Source organism: Agelaius tricolor, unplaced genomic scaffold, assembly GCF_023055355.1.
Source record: "Agelaius tricolor isolate 1412-34295 unplaced genomic scaffold, bAgeTri1.0.p SCAF_32, whole genome shotgun sequence".
Taxonomy (NCBI): domain Eukaryota; kingdom Metazoa; phylum Chordata; class Aves; order Passeriformes; family Icteridae; genus Agelaius; species Agelaius tricolor.
Window position 1 is genome coordinate 4,575,972 of NW_027269292.1, and position 14,042 is coordinate 4,590,013.

General features: G+C 44.8%; 1 protein-coding gene across 1 annotated transcript in view; it reads right to left on the reverse strand.

Moving 5' to 3' along the window:
- Positions 1-5,907, reverse strand: part of LOC139601973 (ATP-binding cassette sub-family A member 9-like) — a 28,078-nt gene extending 22,171 nt beyond the window's left edge. Inside the window, exons 1-8 of the mRNA XM_071451388.1 lie at positions 5,700-5,907; positions 4,752-4,910; positions 4,110-4,210; positions 3,324-3,547; positions 2,299-2,437; positions 1,666-1,851; positions 981-1,113; positions 408-573 (exon numbers count right to left, since the gene is read on the reverse strand). Of these exons, the coding sequence (XP_071307489.1) occupies positions 408-573; positions 981-1,113; positions 1,666-1,851; positions 2,299-2,437; positions 3,324-3,547; positions 4,110-4,210; positions 4,752-4,910; positions 5,700-5,853 (1,262 nt within the window). The 5' untranslated portion in view covers positions 5,854-5,907. The remainder of the gene's footprint in view (positions 1-407; positions 574-980; positions 1,114-1,665; positions 1,852-2,298; positions 2,438-3,323; positions 3,548-4,109; positions 4,211-4,751; positions 4,911-5,699) is intronic.
- Between the last annotated feature and the right edge of the window lie 8,135 nt (positions 5,908-14,042).

Sequence of the window (14,042 nt, forward strand, 5' to 3'; positions counted from 1 at the left end):
AAGGAGGAGGATATAAACGTGGATATTTAATTAGGAGTGATGACCTGGCTGTTATTTTGGCAGATTTCGTGGTGGCAGCACCAGCCATGAGCCCACCCAGCCCTGCAAGGATGGACAGGGCAGCATTTTCTGCAGCACACTCTTGTGAAGATGCTGGGGAAGGGGAACAGACTCACTGCTGAGAGGGAAGTACATGGCAGGGAGTTGAGGATGCCCCACATCCAATAAATGTTCAAATCCAGCTCCGGAGTGGGACAAAACACCGAGCAACCCCTGCCCTTCACACATCTGCATGAATCCTACTCACAATGCCAGCTGCCAGCCTCACACCCACCAGTGCAGCGTGGCTGTGCTCTCTGGAGCCAAACAATCCACTCAGAGCTGTATTTATTTCTCTTGCCCCTTACCTGATGGCCTCCTTGCCATCGAAGCCCGGCGGCATCGGCTCGGTGTCGCCGCCCAGAACGGGGTCGTGGCTGCTGCCAGCTCTCACCCCCACGGACCCTCTGCTGCCCCTGAGCCAGTAGGAGGGTCTCAGGAAGAAGGCAGGAGGATGTGGGACCCCATACTTGCCTGAATCAGAGGCAGAGAAGGTGAAATATCAACCCCCAAAGCTCCCAAAACCTCCACCTGTCAGCTCCGATAAAGGCCCAACCCAGCCACCGCTCCCCTGGCAGGGCAGGACGTGAACTTCCAGCAGAGTGGAAGAATTTATAAACTCTGCAATTTAAATTGTCCATATCTGTAAATGCAGGTGGGGAATAATCACACCCACTTACAACCTCTTTGGTCCCAAAAAATCAGAACAAGTCCTGCAACACCCAACCCCAGTGGTCAGGGCTGTCGGAGCAGGATCTCACTGCAGCGTTGCTGTTTTCTCTCCTCCCACCACCCCTTTGGTGACTTTCCCTCTACAAATCAGGGAATTATAGAAGAAAAAGCAATGAAGTTTGCATTTTTCCCCTCACACTTTCACTCACCAGGCAAAACCTTATCAAAGTAGATGGCCAGCAGGAAATACAAGACACTGTCAAGGCTCAGGATGAGGTACAGGTTATAAAAAGGGTACAACTCTGGGCTAAATGGCCGTCCATATTTTTCTAGTTTTACCATCTAGGGGAGGAAAAAAAGCAAAAAAAAAAAAAAGCAAAATTCAGATGCAACATGTCCTTCAGACAGAAATACTTTGTGTGAGCTACTGCTGTGTCATCACAGCCATTTTCACTCAAAACCAATTCACTCGTGACCACGACGCTGTTTCTAAGGAGGGAAAGGGTTTATTCTGACCACAGGCAGCAGAAATGCCTCAGTAAGCTGAATTTCAAACCATGCAGAAGTTACAGAGTGCTGTTTGCAAAGGCAGCACTTCCAGCCCTCAGTTCCTGCAGCCCTTGGTACCCACCAGCCACATCCCACTGCTCATTTTATAAATTTAAACCTGTTGCAGTAAAATTCATGATGCTCTTGAGTGTCCAACCATCTCTGCCGCGATTTAGCACAGATTTTTTAGATTTTTTTAAGGATTTTTTGGAGCCAAGTTTTCTTTTTAAAAGCAGAGGGGTGTGACTGGGTTGTTCTGGTGATGCAAATTGTGGATTTTGCTGCTCTCTGGCAGAATTTTGGGGGCTGAGCTCTGGGGATGCACTGGTTTTATTATGGACATACCGTTGCAAGGCCAGCTGTGAAGGCAAAAGGACTGAAGAGGTTTAAAATCCATTCCAAAGCCCGTGGCAGTTTCTCAAACAGTGTCAAAAAGCCCAGGGCCCCAAAGAGGATGTGAAGGAGAAATCCCACAAAACTGGAAATGTTTGGCTGCTTTAGCAACGAGCTGAGCAGGAAAGTGAAGTGAATCTGCAGCAGAGAAAACCAGTAGTTAGCAGGATGCATTTCTGCTGCAATTAAAAATAAAACAACATGAAAATAGGAGCAAAATTAGAGACCCTGCTGGGTTTCAGTTGTTCCCTCCAGATGCTCAAGGCTTTGTCTAGCAGCTCTGAGATTTAGGGCAGGTTTGTAAAGTTTATGAGGTTTATAAGACAAATCACTCCCAGCCTCATTTCTCATTTTAGCGCCTCTCTTCACTCTGATTTTGAGTCAGAATCTCCCAAAATATAACGGTATAAAAAATATACAAAAAAATAACCTAAAACCTAGCCTATAAAAAATAACAATAAATCACAGCAGAGTATTTTTGTTACTTTCTCATATAAAACCAGCCCTAAAAAACTCTGCAGATATTTTAATTAGGGGATTAAAAAAAAAAAGGAGCATCATATAAGAATACAAAAGCGAACTTACACATGCCATGCCATAAAAGAAATAAAAAAAATACAGTTCCAAGAAGGTGCTGTGATTAAAAACTTCACTCAGGGTGACCCAGGTCAGCAGGCTGGCTGTGATGGAGACATACACAGTGTACAGCAAACTCCAGGATAACCTACAAGGGAAGGCACAATTATTTCTGCCCCTGAGCATAATAACACTGCCATGACATAGCCAAAGTGGTTGGAATTCAAATATTCTGCATTTTCAACCATTTCCAGTTTCCAGAGTGGGCAGGTGCAAATATCAGAGAGGCATAGGAAGGGTCAGGGTGGGAGGGACAGGGAGGGTCAATGTCTCTGCCCAAAAAGGGACATCCCAGAGCTCAACAAGGCACAGAAATGTGTCCAGGTGGGTCTGGAGCATCTCCAGTGAGGCACATTCCTCTCTGAGCAGCCTCTTCAGTGCTTGGTTACTGCTCAGGAAAAAAGTTCTTCCACAAATCCAGGCCTGGCACGTGCCCAGATCTCTGCAGCTCAGTGATGGCAGCAAGGGGACACAGAGAATCTGCAGCCAGGACCTTTTATCCGTGTGCTTTTCCAATGGTGGGAAATACTCATGCCCAGATGGGTTAGGAAACCTGTTTGGATAGACCCAGCATCCCTCCTCTGCTTCAGCATTTAGGGCTTTCTCCAGAATTTGTTGTTTCTTTGCTGTTTCTGCGTGTTCCACCCATTTTCTGGAGGCAAAAACCCCCTCCCCACCCAGAACCCTGCTGCACCTGGAGGGCTCCTCCTCTTTTTTGGGGAGGAGAACAGCAACAAAACAACTACAAAAATAACCTGCCTCAGAGCCACAGGCTTGGAAACAGAGGTCCCCCGACAAAAAGAACCCCAGAATGGTTTAGACACCTCAAAAATCCCCAAATTCCACCCCTGCCATGGGCAGGGCCACCTCCCACCAGACCAGGCTGCTCCATACACTGGATAAAATAATCCCTGTAATTACACATTGATAAAATAATTCCAGTAATTACGCACTGATTAATTTCTGAGGCTTACCAGAAGGAAATATCCTGCAGACCCATTGCTCTCATCAGTACCTTCAGCCTCTTCTTCTCCTTGAGAACTTTCACTGATAAAAAGTGCATGTATGGGCAGTAGCTCAGTATGGCACAGATGATGAACCAAAGGTAATCCAGTTTGAACAGAGGTTTCATCACAGTTTGCAGGTGAACTCCAGTAATTGACTTCATTTCCTTCCACACAGAGTGGTTGGTTTTCATCTAAAGGAAATCGGAAATTAAATTAATTTCGGTTTTGGCAATGAAATAGCCAACATCAGAACAAGCAGGGGGTTACAAGCATTAGAATTATTAGTTTGTCAATAACAGGGGTATATTTTTAAGCAAGTTACCAGTATTTAGTATCTTTTTTGTGCTGACTTGCAATAAACACTATTAAATCCTTGTTCCATTCGCTGCCTTGAGCCATGAGAATGATCTGTCATTCTTTTAAATTTTGAATTACACTAATTATTTAAGAAGTTGATGACCACAGAAAATCAGAGGATCACAGGATCCCAGAATGGTTTGGGTTGGAAGGGACCCCAAAGATCCCCTTTTTCCACCCCCTCCATGGGCAGGGACCCCTCCCACTATCCCAGGGTGCTCCAAGCCCTGTCCAACTTGGCCTTGGACATTTTTAGGGCTGGAAAAATGAACTGGTTTTGTGGTTTTTGTGGTGCTTGGGGTTTTATTCCCCTCTATTTTTGGTTTAATCAGTTTGGGTTTTAAGTTTACACAGAACTGTGGGAAGAACAGCAAATTCCACCCTGAGCACACTTACTTCTATGACTGCTGCATCAATGCTGGACTGCACTGAGAGGAACCCCCCATACCAGTACAGAGGGACTTTGCAGTGCCTTGCTGAAAAATCCCAGCAGGTTTCTGTTGGGGAAAGAAATTTTTAAAAAAGAATTAATCAATATTAATCAATACATTTCCATGTACATGTGCATATAAATACTTGTGCGTGACATGTGGGGTTGAAAATGAGTTTTATCTAAGTGTGAGGAAATCAAGACTTGGGGTTTACTCAGCCTTTTGTCTTTTAATGTGTTAAATCTCTGGCCAGGGACATTAATGCACACACAATTCTCATTTTCCAGGCATGATTTGATGTGTTAAGGTACAAAGGGGAGAGGGGTAAAAAGGCACTGGGTGATCTCTGAGCTCCCTTCCACCCCAAACCATTCTGGGATTCTCTGAGTCTCTAACTGTGAATGACATTTATGTTCTTACAGCTTTTTTTTTCTCTGATTTTTTTTTTCCTTTTACAGACATAAAACCTCAAATTTTAACTCATGTTTTCCTCGAGCCACTTGGCACATGCAGCCTCCATCCCTCTGGGGTGGCACAGCAGCACAGAAATGCAGCTAAACAGTTTTTAATGCAAAATCAAAGCCTGGGGTTTCATTTATTTTGTTACCTATGTGCTCAAAGCCTTCATTTGGAAACATTGCTTTGCCCATTTGAAATCTGAGTGTGTAGGAGAAGTCATCCTTAAAAACAACACCAATGGTTTCCTCCTCCGAAAGTCCTTTTTCTTCCATTTTTGCCTCATTTTCCACTTCTTCTATGATTATACCTGCCATTAGAATAAGTAATTAATATTGAAAAAAAAAGAAAAAAATAAATAAAACCAGCACAGCTTGTCACAGACACATTTTATGAAAAATCCTTTCCTTAGGATTTTTCCTCTTAAGAAGCTGAGAGGCCTCAGGAACAAAATGTAACCAATGATTATCTGCTGCTGTGGAATGCAACAGGTGCATCTGGGATTGACCCATGTTGGTTGTTTCTAATTAATGGCCAATCACAGCCCAGCTGGCTCATGTCTCAGACATCTTTTATGGAAAATCCTTTCCTTAGGATTTTTCCTCTTAAGAAGCTGAGAGGCTTCAAGAAAAAAATGTAAACATTGATTATCTGCTGCTGTGGAATGCAACAGGTGCATCTGTGGTCTCATGTGGTTGTTTCTAATTAATGGCCAATCACAGCCCAGCTGGCTCAGACTCTGTCCAAGCCACAAGCCTTTGTTATCATTCTTTCTTTTTCTATTCTTAGCCAGCCTTCTGATGAAATCCTCTCTTCTATTCTTTTAGTATAGTTTTAATATAATATATATCATAAAATAATAAATCAGCCTTCTGAAACATGGAGTCAGATCCTCGCCTCTTCCCTCATCCTCAGAGCCCCGTGAGCACGGTCACACAGCTCTTGTCTGAATATTCAGACAACAACAATGAAATTGGGCATCACCACCATTTTCCCCCCTCAAAAATCACATGGGACAAATGCTCCTGTCCCTCCCTGCCACGAGGGTGGGTCAGGACCACTGGAGCCACCGCAGGAACGTGGATTTAAGAGCTGTTACCCCTCAGTGATGAGCTGGAAGCCGCTTTGGCCATGATCCTGCGGGTGCTGCTGGTTGCAGGGGTGAACATGAGCGTGACCCCCGAGGCGTTGAAGGCCGGCTCGTCCAGGCGCCCCAGGGCCTTGTAGGGGAACTCCTGGGTGGGGTAGTACATGATGAGCCCTGCAGAGTCCCTCAGGATGTACAGGAACACCAGAGAGGCCACCCACTCCTGCAGGGGGGGAAGCGAGAGGAATGGCAGATTTGTCTTTACAAACCAGCACTGGGAGATGAAAGAAACAATGGTGAGGGTTCCACTGATGGATGAATGGAAAAAGGTATTTGATTTTACAAATAAACTTTAGGTTTGCTGATAAATGAAATTAGGTATTGAATATAGGACACAACACGACGTGGATGTGCTGCTCTTTTCAAGATAAAAGAGAGGTTTTAAATTTCTGACTCCAACATTTATAGATTTCCCAAAGTGACAGTGGATTGGGGGGTGACACCTCTGCAATGACGCTGGACAAACCAACAGTCCCTCAAATTTCTCCTTCTCTCTAAAAGAATGCAAAACAACAAGTTATTTCCATAAAGTGTGTGAGAAGGTTTGTTACAAGAATATAAACATCCAAAGGCTTAGAAAAACTTAAAAAATCAGGGTGACAGTGAGGGGCAGTCCATGATGAGCCCTGCAGAGTCCCTCAGGGTGTACAGGAAAACCAGAGAGGCCACCCACTCCTGCAGGGGGGAAGTGAGAGGAACGGCAGATTTGTCTTTCCAAACCAGCTGTGGGTCTGTTGGTGGATAACACCAGCACTGAGAGATAAAAGAAACAATGGGAAGGATTCCACTGATTGGTGAATGGAAAAAGGGATTTGAGTTTACAGATAAACTTCAGGTTTGCTGATAAACAAAATTAGGTATTGAAAGATGAAAGAAACAATGAGGAAGAAAAACCCCTAAATCCCATAAGAATTAAAAATTTAAAGAGAGGGGAATCTCTGGTATCAGGTGTTCTGGGAAGTCTGAACCTCTCAAGTACCCCAGCCAAAAGAGAGAAGGGAAATGTGGCTGGAAATTGGGATAAAAAGGAGGCTGCATCCTCCAAAAATTGGAGAGACCCCAGGGGAATGCCCCATGGCCTTTATTAGAATAAAGTAAAATGGACTCCTCTGTCTCCTTTTTGAATATAAACCTCTGGTGTTTGTGGATTAATTTTCCTAATGGAAGGAGGGAAATGCAGAGGTGAGGGGCAGTCCATGGTCAGCCCTGCAGAGTCACAAAGGACGTAGAGGAAAACCAGAGAGGCCCCCATTCCTGCAGGGGAGGGAGGGAGGAAAGGAGGGAAGGAAGGAGGGAAGGAAGGGGGGGAATGCAGAGGTGAGGGGTACCCCAGGGAAGTGCTGGTGCCTTAGGGTTTAGCTTTTCTGGTTTTCAGAGCCACTCCTTTAGGGTATCACTCTAAAACTCCACAGCTGCTGTTCTCCCGTTTTACCCAGACAAAAAATTCCTCTCCAGGCCTGGGAATTAAGGATAGCTCACTGCCTCCGGCCTGGGGAGATGGAAACAACAGTGAACTGGGGCTGGAAATTGGGAGTAAATTACTTCATTATCTGAAGCTGTAATTGGAGGATTAACCCCTGATATGTAAATGGACCAAATGTGCCATTGTCCACCTTGGGTGTACCCCTCAGAGGCTTCTGGCTGCCCAAGGTGTATTTATTGAAGGCCTGCAATAAATACCCACTTTTATTCCCTTAATCTTGCCTCTGTTTTAGGGAGCCACTGCAAGGCATTGGGGAGGCTCCTCCAGGACCCTTCTAACCCAGCTCAGGCCTTTTTTCCCCTGTGCACAAGGGAGAGCTGTTCCACAGGTGTGCTGGGTTTAAATCCCAGCAAGGTCTCAGATGGAAAACATGTTTTGTTAGTCCCAGAGCCAGCGAGGTCTGTGGATAATTTGACACTGGAGCCATGAATTGGACATTGTGTTCCTCTGCACAGGGCAGGATCAACAAGCAAAAGGCAGCAGCCAGCTCTGTCACGAGGCAGATCTGCAGTGTCACAGGAAGAAGGAACTGCTGACATTTCCCAGGGAACCACAGCTGAGCCTTCTCACATCCCCTCACACAAAAACAATGCAACGTGAAAATACTGGGTAGTAGAAATCCTGATTTCCCTTTGGAGGAACTGACACTTGCCTGGAAACTTTTTGTCTTCATCCTCCACACCAGAAGGATATTTTTCCACAGGAGAGCACAGGTTTGCTGAAATATTTGTGAGGCTTTCTTGGATGCCCCCTGCATTTTTCCAGCTAAGATGGGAAAGAAAATGATGTAATTTAGAACAAAACAGGTCACTGGGAGTTAAATAGCACTTCAGAGGAAGCCAGCAACATGCCAAGGGGGGAAAAGTTGTCTCCTTAACTTTGGACAACTAAAATTGAAAGGAAATAGGCCAAGATCATGCAAGGGAACAGAGAGCTGGGCTGGACTCTGAGCTGCCTCTTCCACATGCACAGGTTCATCCTTCCTTATCCAGGTTCATCCTTCATCATCCAGGTTCATCCTTCCTCATCCCAAATTCATCCTTCCTCAGCCAGGTTCATCCTTCCTCAGCCAGGTTCATCCTTCATCATCCAGGTTCATCCTTCTCATCCCAAATTCATCCTTCCTCAGCCAGATTCATCCTTCCTCATCCAGGTTCATCCTTCCTCACCCAGGTTCATCCTTCATCATCCAGGTTAATCCTTCCTCATCCCAAATTCATCCTTCCTCACCCAGGTTCATCCTTCATCATCCAGGTTAATCCTTCCTCATCCCAAATTCATCCTTCCTCACCCAGGTTCATCCTTCATCATCCAGGTTAATCCTTCCTCATCCCAAATTCATCCTTCCTCACCCAAATTCATCCTTCTCATCCCAAATTCATCCTTCCTCACCCAGGTTCATCCTTCCTCACCCAGGTTCATCCTTCATCATCCAGGTTCATCCTTCTCATCCCAAATTCATCCTTCCTCATCCAGGTTCATCCTTCCTCACCCAAATTCATCCTTCCTCACCCAAATTCATCCTTCCTCATCCCAAATTCATCCTTCCTCATCCAGATTCATCCTTCCTCATCCAGATTCATCCTTCCTTATCCAGGTCCATCCTTCCTCACCCAAATTCATCTTTCCTCACCCAAATTCATCCTTCCTCATCCAGACTCATCCTTCCTCATCCAGATTCATCCTTCCTCATCCAGATTCATCCTTCCTTATCCAGGTCCATCCTTCCTCACCCAGACTCATCCTTCCCCATCCAAATTCATCCTTCCTCATCCAGATTCATCCTTCCTCACCCAAACTCATCCTTCCTCATCCCAAAGAGGCTTTGTGGAACAGAGAACCGCTCACTTTCCGCGTTTCACTGCAGGAAGTGAATTTGTGTCTGGCCTCAGAGATGTGGTTTGCTGGCAGAGCACCGCTCACGTGCCCTGGGCTCTGAACCAGGCCCTGAATCACGTTACAAACACTGGGCAGATGCTAAAAATAACCCAAAACAGAGGCTGCCGCTGCCTGCCTTCACCAGGCTGGTAAGAGACCAGTTTGTTCTGTTTTCACCCAGATATTAAGGAACTTCAACGCAGTTAGAGCAGGGCAGGATTAGAACACCCACGTGCTCCTTCATATCCTCCTGAATGCTGAGCAGGGAGTATTTCTTTGGGATATTTATTTCAGCTCCAGATTGAACCCTGTGGCCAAGCAGCAAGAACAGGAGCAGGTTCACAGTGATGGGTTTCACCCCCTTCCCAGGGGAGCAGGGCAGGGAACCTCCCAGCATGTTTTTGTGGTTTAATCCTTTCAAATGGCTGAAACCCAAAATCATAAAAACCCAAAATCAAAGCAGCCTCAAAGGCAGAGTCTCCATTCCCCTTGGACAGCATTCCTGATTTCATGGATTGGGCAGCTGGAGTTAATAAAGGGTTCCACTGCTCTGTTCCCTTCACTGCTTGTTTTTTGGAATAATTAAATATTTGTGTGCTCTGGGGGTAAGGGATCCAAGATCCCAGTTATCACAGGGCTTACCTTATCTTACTTTATCTCTCTTTCCCTGCCCAAACTTCCTCCCACGATTCCTCCCTGCTGCCTGCACTAAAAGTTAAAGGTAAATAGGAAGAGATTTCTAGGAAGTGTCACTTTTTTCTTTTTCTTTTTTTGCTCAGGTCTGGGTTTCAGTCAGGAACTGAAAGCAGCAGCTCAGCCCAGGATGTTTGGGTAGTAAACAAAGCGTGGTGATGTTTGGATAACAAGGAAAACATGAAAACATGATGGTCTTTAAAGGATGCACGGAATCTCTGCAGTCACAACAAACAATTTTTAAATGATGAAGCAAATCTAAAGCTTTTTAAAACATTTTAACCAAGTTTCTGCCAGTTTTAATTTGCTTTTTGCCCGTGGAGCAAGGAGCAAATACCACTGGGAGCCAAATATTAAGCCAGGAATTCAAACAAGTGATGCTGCCTACAAAGGCTGTGGAATTTAACTTTCAGTCAGATACCTAATAAATATTAGCTATTATTAATTTTAAATTAGGTATCTAATTAATCTGTTAGATAATTACCAAAAAGGTAAAAAATACAGCCAAGAGAGAATCCTCTGTGTGGTCTGAGGCTCAAAACTTCAGATGCAGAAGGCAAAATAAACACATCAGAAACTGGAGGCAGTGATGTTTGGGAAATTTAATCCATTCAAGAGCATCACTTGTAAAGCTGGATGTCTCCAGGGGCTCATTAAGTGCATCCAAACTTCCTGCTCTCCAGGAACTCCCTGCCAAGGTGTTGCAATAACTTTTCCTGGATCCTGTGTGCAGCTCTGCTCCACCAGAAGCTGTCCCAGGAAGGCACATCCCATATAATCCCTTTATTTACTATCCCAGGGAATTCCTCTTTGGCACCTCTTCACACTGTTTTCCTCTATAAATTTAACTTTTTGAGGTCTGTTTGAAGGTGTCCTGCTCGTTGTAAAGGGGTTGGACTGGGTGAGTTTTCGAGGTCCCTTCCAACCCAAAGCATTCCTGGAGTTTATCATTTTAGTTCCTAAAATCAAGCTGCTCCTCAGGAGCTCTGGCAGGAGCCTCTCAATTTGGAGTTCAAAGGGAGAAATCCATGGTGCATCTCACACTTCCAGAGGATCCAGTGGCTTTCCCAGAGTCAAGGATGAATCCCTGCATGTGGAGAGTGCAGAGCTCTTCCCATCCCCTCCTCTTTGCCAGTTCTTGCAGTTTTTTGTGTTTGCATCTGATAAACCCGAGACAGATTTGCACTGACTCCCCTCCAGCTCAGACTGGAACAGGTTGTTTTTTTCCTACCCTCAACTTGAAAATAACAACTCTAAGCCTGTCCCTAATCAAAGCCCAAAGCTTCAGCTCATACAGAGAAGTGAAATTTGGGGGTTTTGTATTTTTAGATGCCTTTAGTGACAGCAGGGCAGGAGGAGGAGGAGAGCAAAGGGAGGGATCATCACCCAGTGCTCAACCTGCAGCCACAGGGAGAACCAAAACCCACACACCCCCAGAAAAGCTGAATATTTTTGCTCCTCTTCCTGTAAAATATTTTGTTGTGAACTTGTAGTCCACCAGAAAACAGAGCTGGAGGGAAGCATCATAAAGCACTAATTAGGAAAACCTCATCATCCCCTCACGAAAACTCAAACCCTGCACGGAGAATTTTCCCATCCCTACTTTTTAATTAATTTTCCCCTTGAAGAAAGCAGAGGTCTGTGGCTGCTTACCTGCTGGTGTGTTCTCCATGGGGCCCAGGTCTCTCCTGCAGCTCGGGGCTGCTGGTCCCTTTTCAGCCCCAGGGAGGCTCAGCCCGGTGGCCTTGCCCCTCTCCAGGCTGACGTCACCCTGGCAAACCCTCCCAAAACTTCTGCAGGGATGATCCAAACCCTCCCAAAACTTCTGCAGGGATGACCCAGCCTTGGAACAGCACCTACAACCAGCTGGCCCCGAGCCTGGGCGTGTTTACAGCACGCTCTGGAGGATTGCACTCAACCCTTGCAGATGTTCCCAGCGGGCAGCAGAGCTGGGGTGGCCTTGGATGGGGTGAGCCTTCACTCCTGAGAGGTGGCAAAATGTACATAATTTACATATAAAATACTTGGTAAAAATGTATATGATTTATATGTAAAAATTTATAGGAATTAATAATAATAAATAATAACAAAAATAATAAAAATAAAAATAGATTTAAAATTAAAAATTAAAATTATATTTTAATATCTGCTGGTATTTTTTCTGATGAGTTAAATCCCCCAAGCAGATGCTCCTGAGGATTTCTGAGAAGGGGACTCAGGGGGTCTCCAGCCCAGCTTCTCCAGAGGAAAAACTCTGCTGCCTTGTCCTCATTGAGCCCAGAGCCTGGCTCAGCAAATGCTCCTTCCTCTGCTCCCCAGCACCAACGGGGTTTTTAGTTCTTCCTTCTCCTTTCTCTGTTGTTTTGAGCATTTTTTTTCCCAATTTCCACTCCTTTTAATTGCTTTTCCAGCAGCTGCCGCACAGCTGGAAGCAGGACGGAACGTGTTGGGAGTTTAAAAACAAACCATCTTTCCAGTGGGTCTGCATTCAGAGCAGGGAGGTGAGGAAATCAGAGAAGCCAAGGAATCCAAAGGAGCTGGGAGGGTGCATGGCCATGGCATAACTCAACGAGTTAAATGGATTGGACTGGCCCAGAACTTCCAGAGCTCCAGGACTGCGCCTGTGATTTGCAGAGCTGCCTCAAACCACAGCCTCGTTGCTTAACAAAAGGCTGGGGCTCTGCTGCAGCTGCTGATTTTCTCATTTTCAAGGCATGAGCTCATTTAGGAGAGCAGCAGAAGCGTTTTCCGGCATCCCCTCGTGTTGGGCAACAGGGGAGCAACAGGCAAAGCTCCTCGAGACTGCAGAAACACCTGACCAAAAACCAGCACTTTTCTGACCAAAACTGTGCCTCAGGGTGGGACCCAGCCCTGTCCTGCCTGCACATGAGCTGCAGAAAAGGATTTTCACAGAAAAACGGCACCTGCTCCAAGCACTTCCCATCCTGCTCCTGGCCCGGCTGCTGAAGTGGGACTCCAACCCCTCAAGGCTTCAGATATTAAAACATCTGCTGATATTAATATTAATAATTATTAATTATTAGTAAAATTAATAAAAATTAATAATAATTTCAAATAAAACGTTATAGAATTTAATAAAACTTTATATTTTGAGTTCAAAGGGGGAAATCCATGGTGCATCTCACATTTCTGTATATATAAAATATTTTTATATATATAATATTTTTATATATATATATATATATTTATATATATTATATATTTTTATATATTATATATTTATATATATAATATATATTTATATATATTATATATAAATATATATATAATATATATATAATATATATATTTACATATATAATTTTTATAGATTTACTTATATATTAAAATTTTATATATATATAATTTATATAAAAATAATAATAAAATAATAAATAATAAAAATATATTAAAATTAAACAAATAAAATGGTATTTTACTATCTGCTGATATTTTTTCTGATCAGTTAAATCCCCCAAGCAGATGCTCCAGAGGATTTCTGAGAAGGGGCCTCAGGACCAGCCCTTGTATCTGCCAGGAGGAGGAGAGGGGCTGGGAAGGGACCCAGACCCTTCCAGGGGGACGTGCCAGGCAAAGGAAAAAGGAACAGCAAGAGCTCTGGGAAGCCCTTATCAAAGGGAAATTCAGCATGTTAAATCAGGGACTTTCTGGACATCTCTTAAAAGAAGCATTATCAGGGAACTAATTAATTTTACAGCTTAAAAAAAAAATAAATGCATGGCACACTGCCCTTGCACACCATCAGAAACGAAGGAGTATGAAGTGCTGGGAACTGTCCCCAAGCTCAGATTAAACTTCTCTGGGGTTATTTCCTCTCCACTGAGGAGCTCAGGGAGCACAAACTCCTTTTATTTTGCAGCAGCCTTCACTGGGCCGTGAGGCTGGAGGTGTCCAGCTCCCCCCTGCCTCAGCAGGGTCTGTGCAGGAGCTGGCAGGAGCAGACAGTGCCCTCCATCCCTGCAGGGCACCTGCCACGTCCCACCCCAGCCAAAGCTCCCCATTCCACTGCCCCTCGCCCACTGAACTCACCTGGGCCACAGCTCCAAGCACAAAAAGGAATTGTTTCATTTCATCTGGGGCTCATTTCCCAGGGGCTGGAGGGGATTCAGCCCTGCAGAGGGACAATGCCATGCCAGGAGCACACAGCTGCCAGGGGGTCACTGCTAGCCCAAAGCTAGCTGTTGAAACACTGCAAAATTCCCCCAAATTCGGTTTAAAAT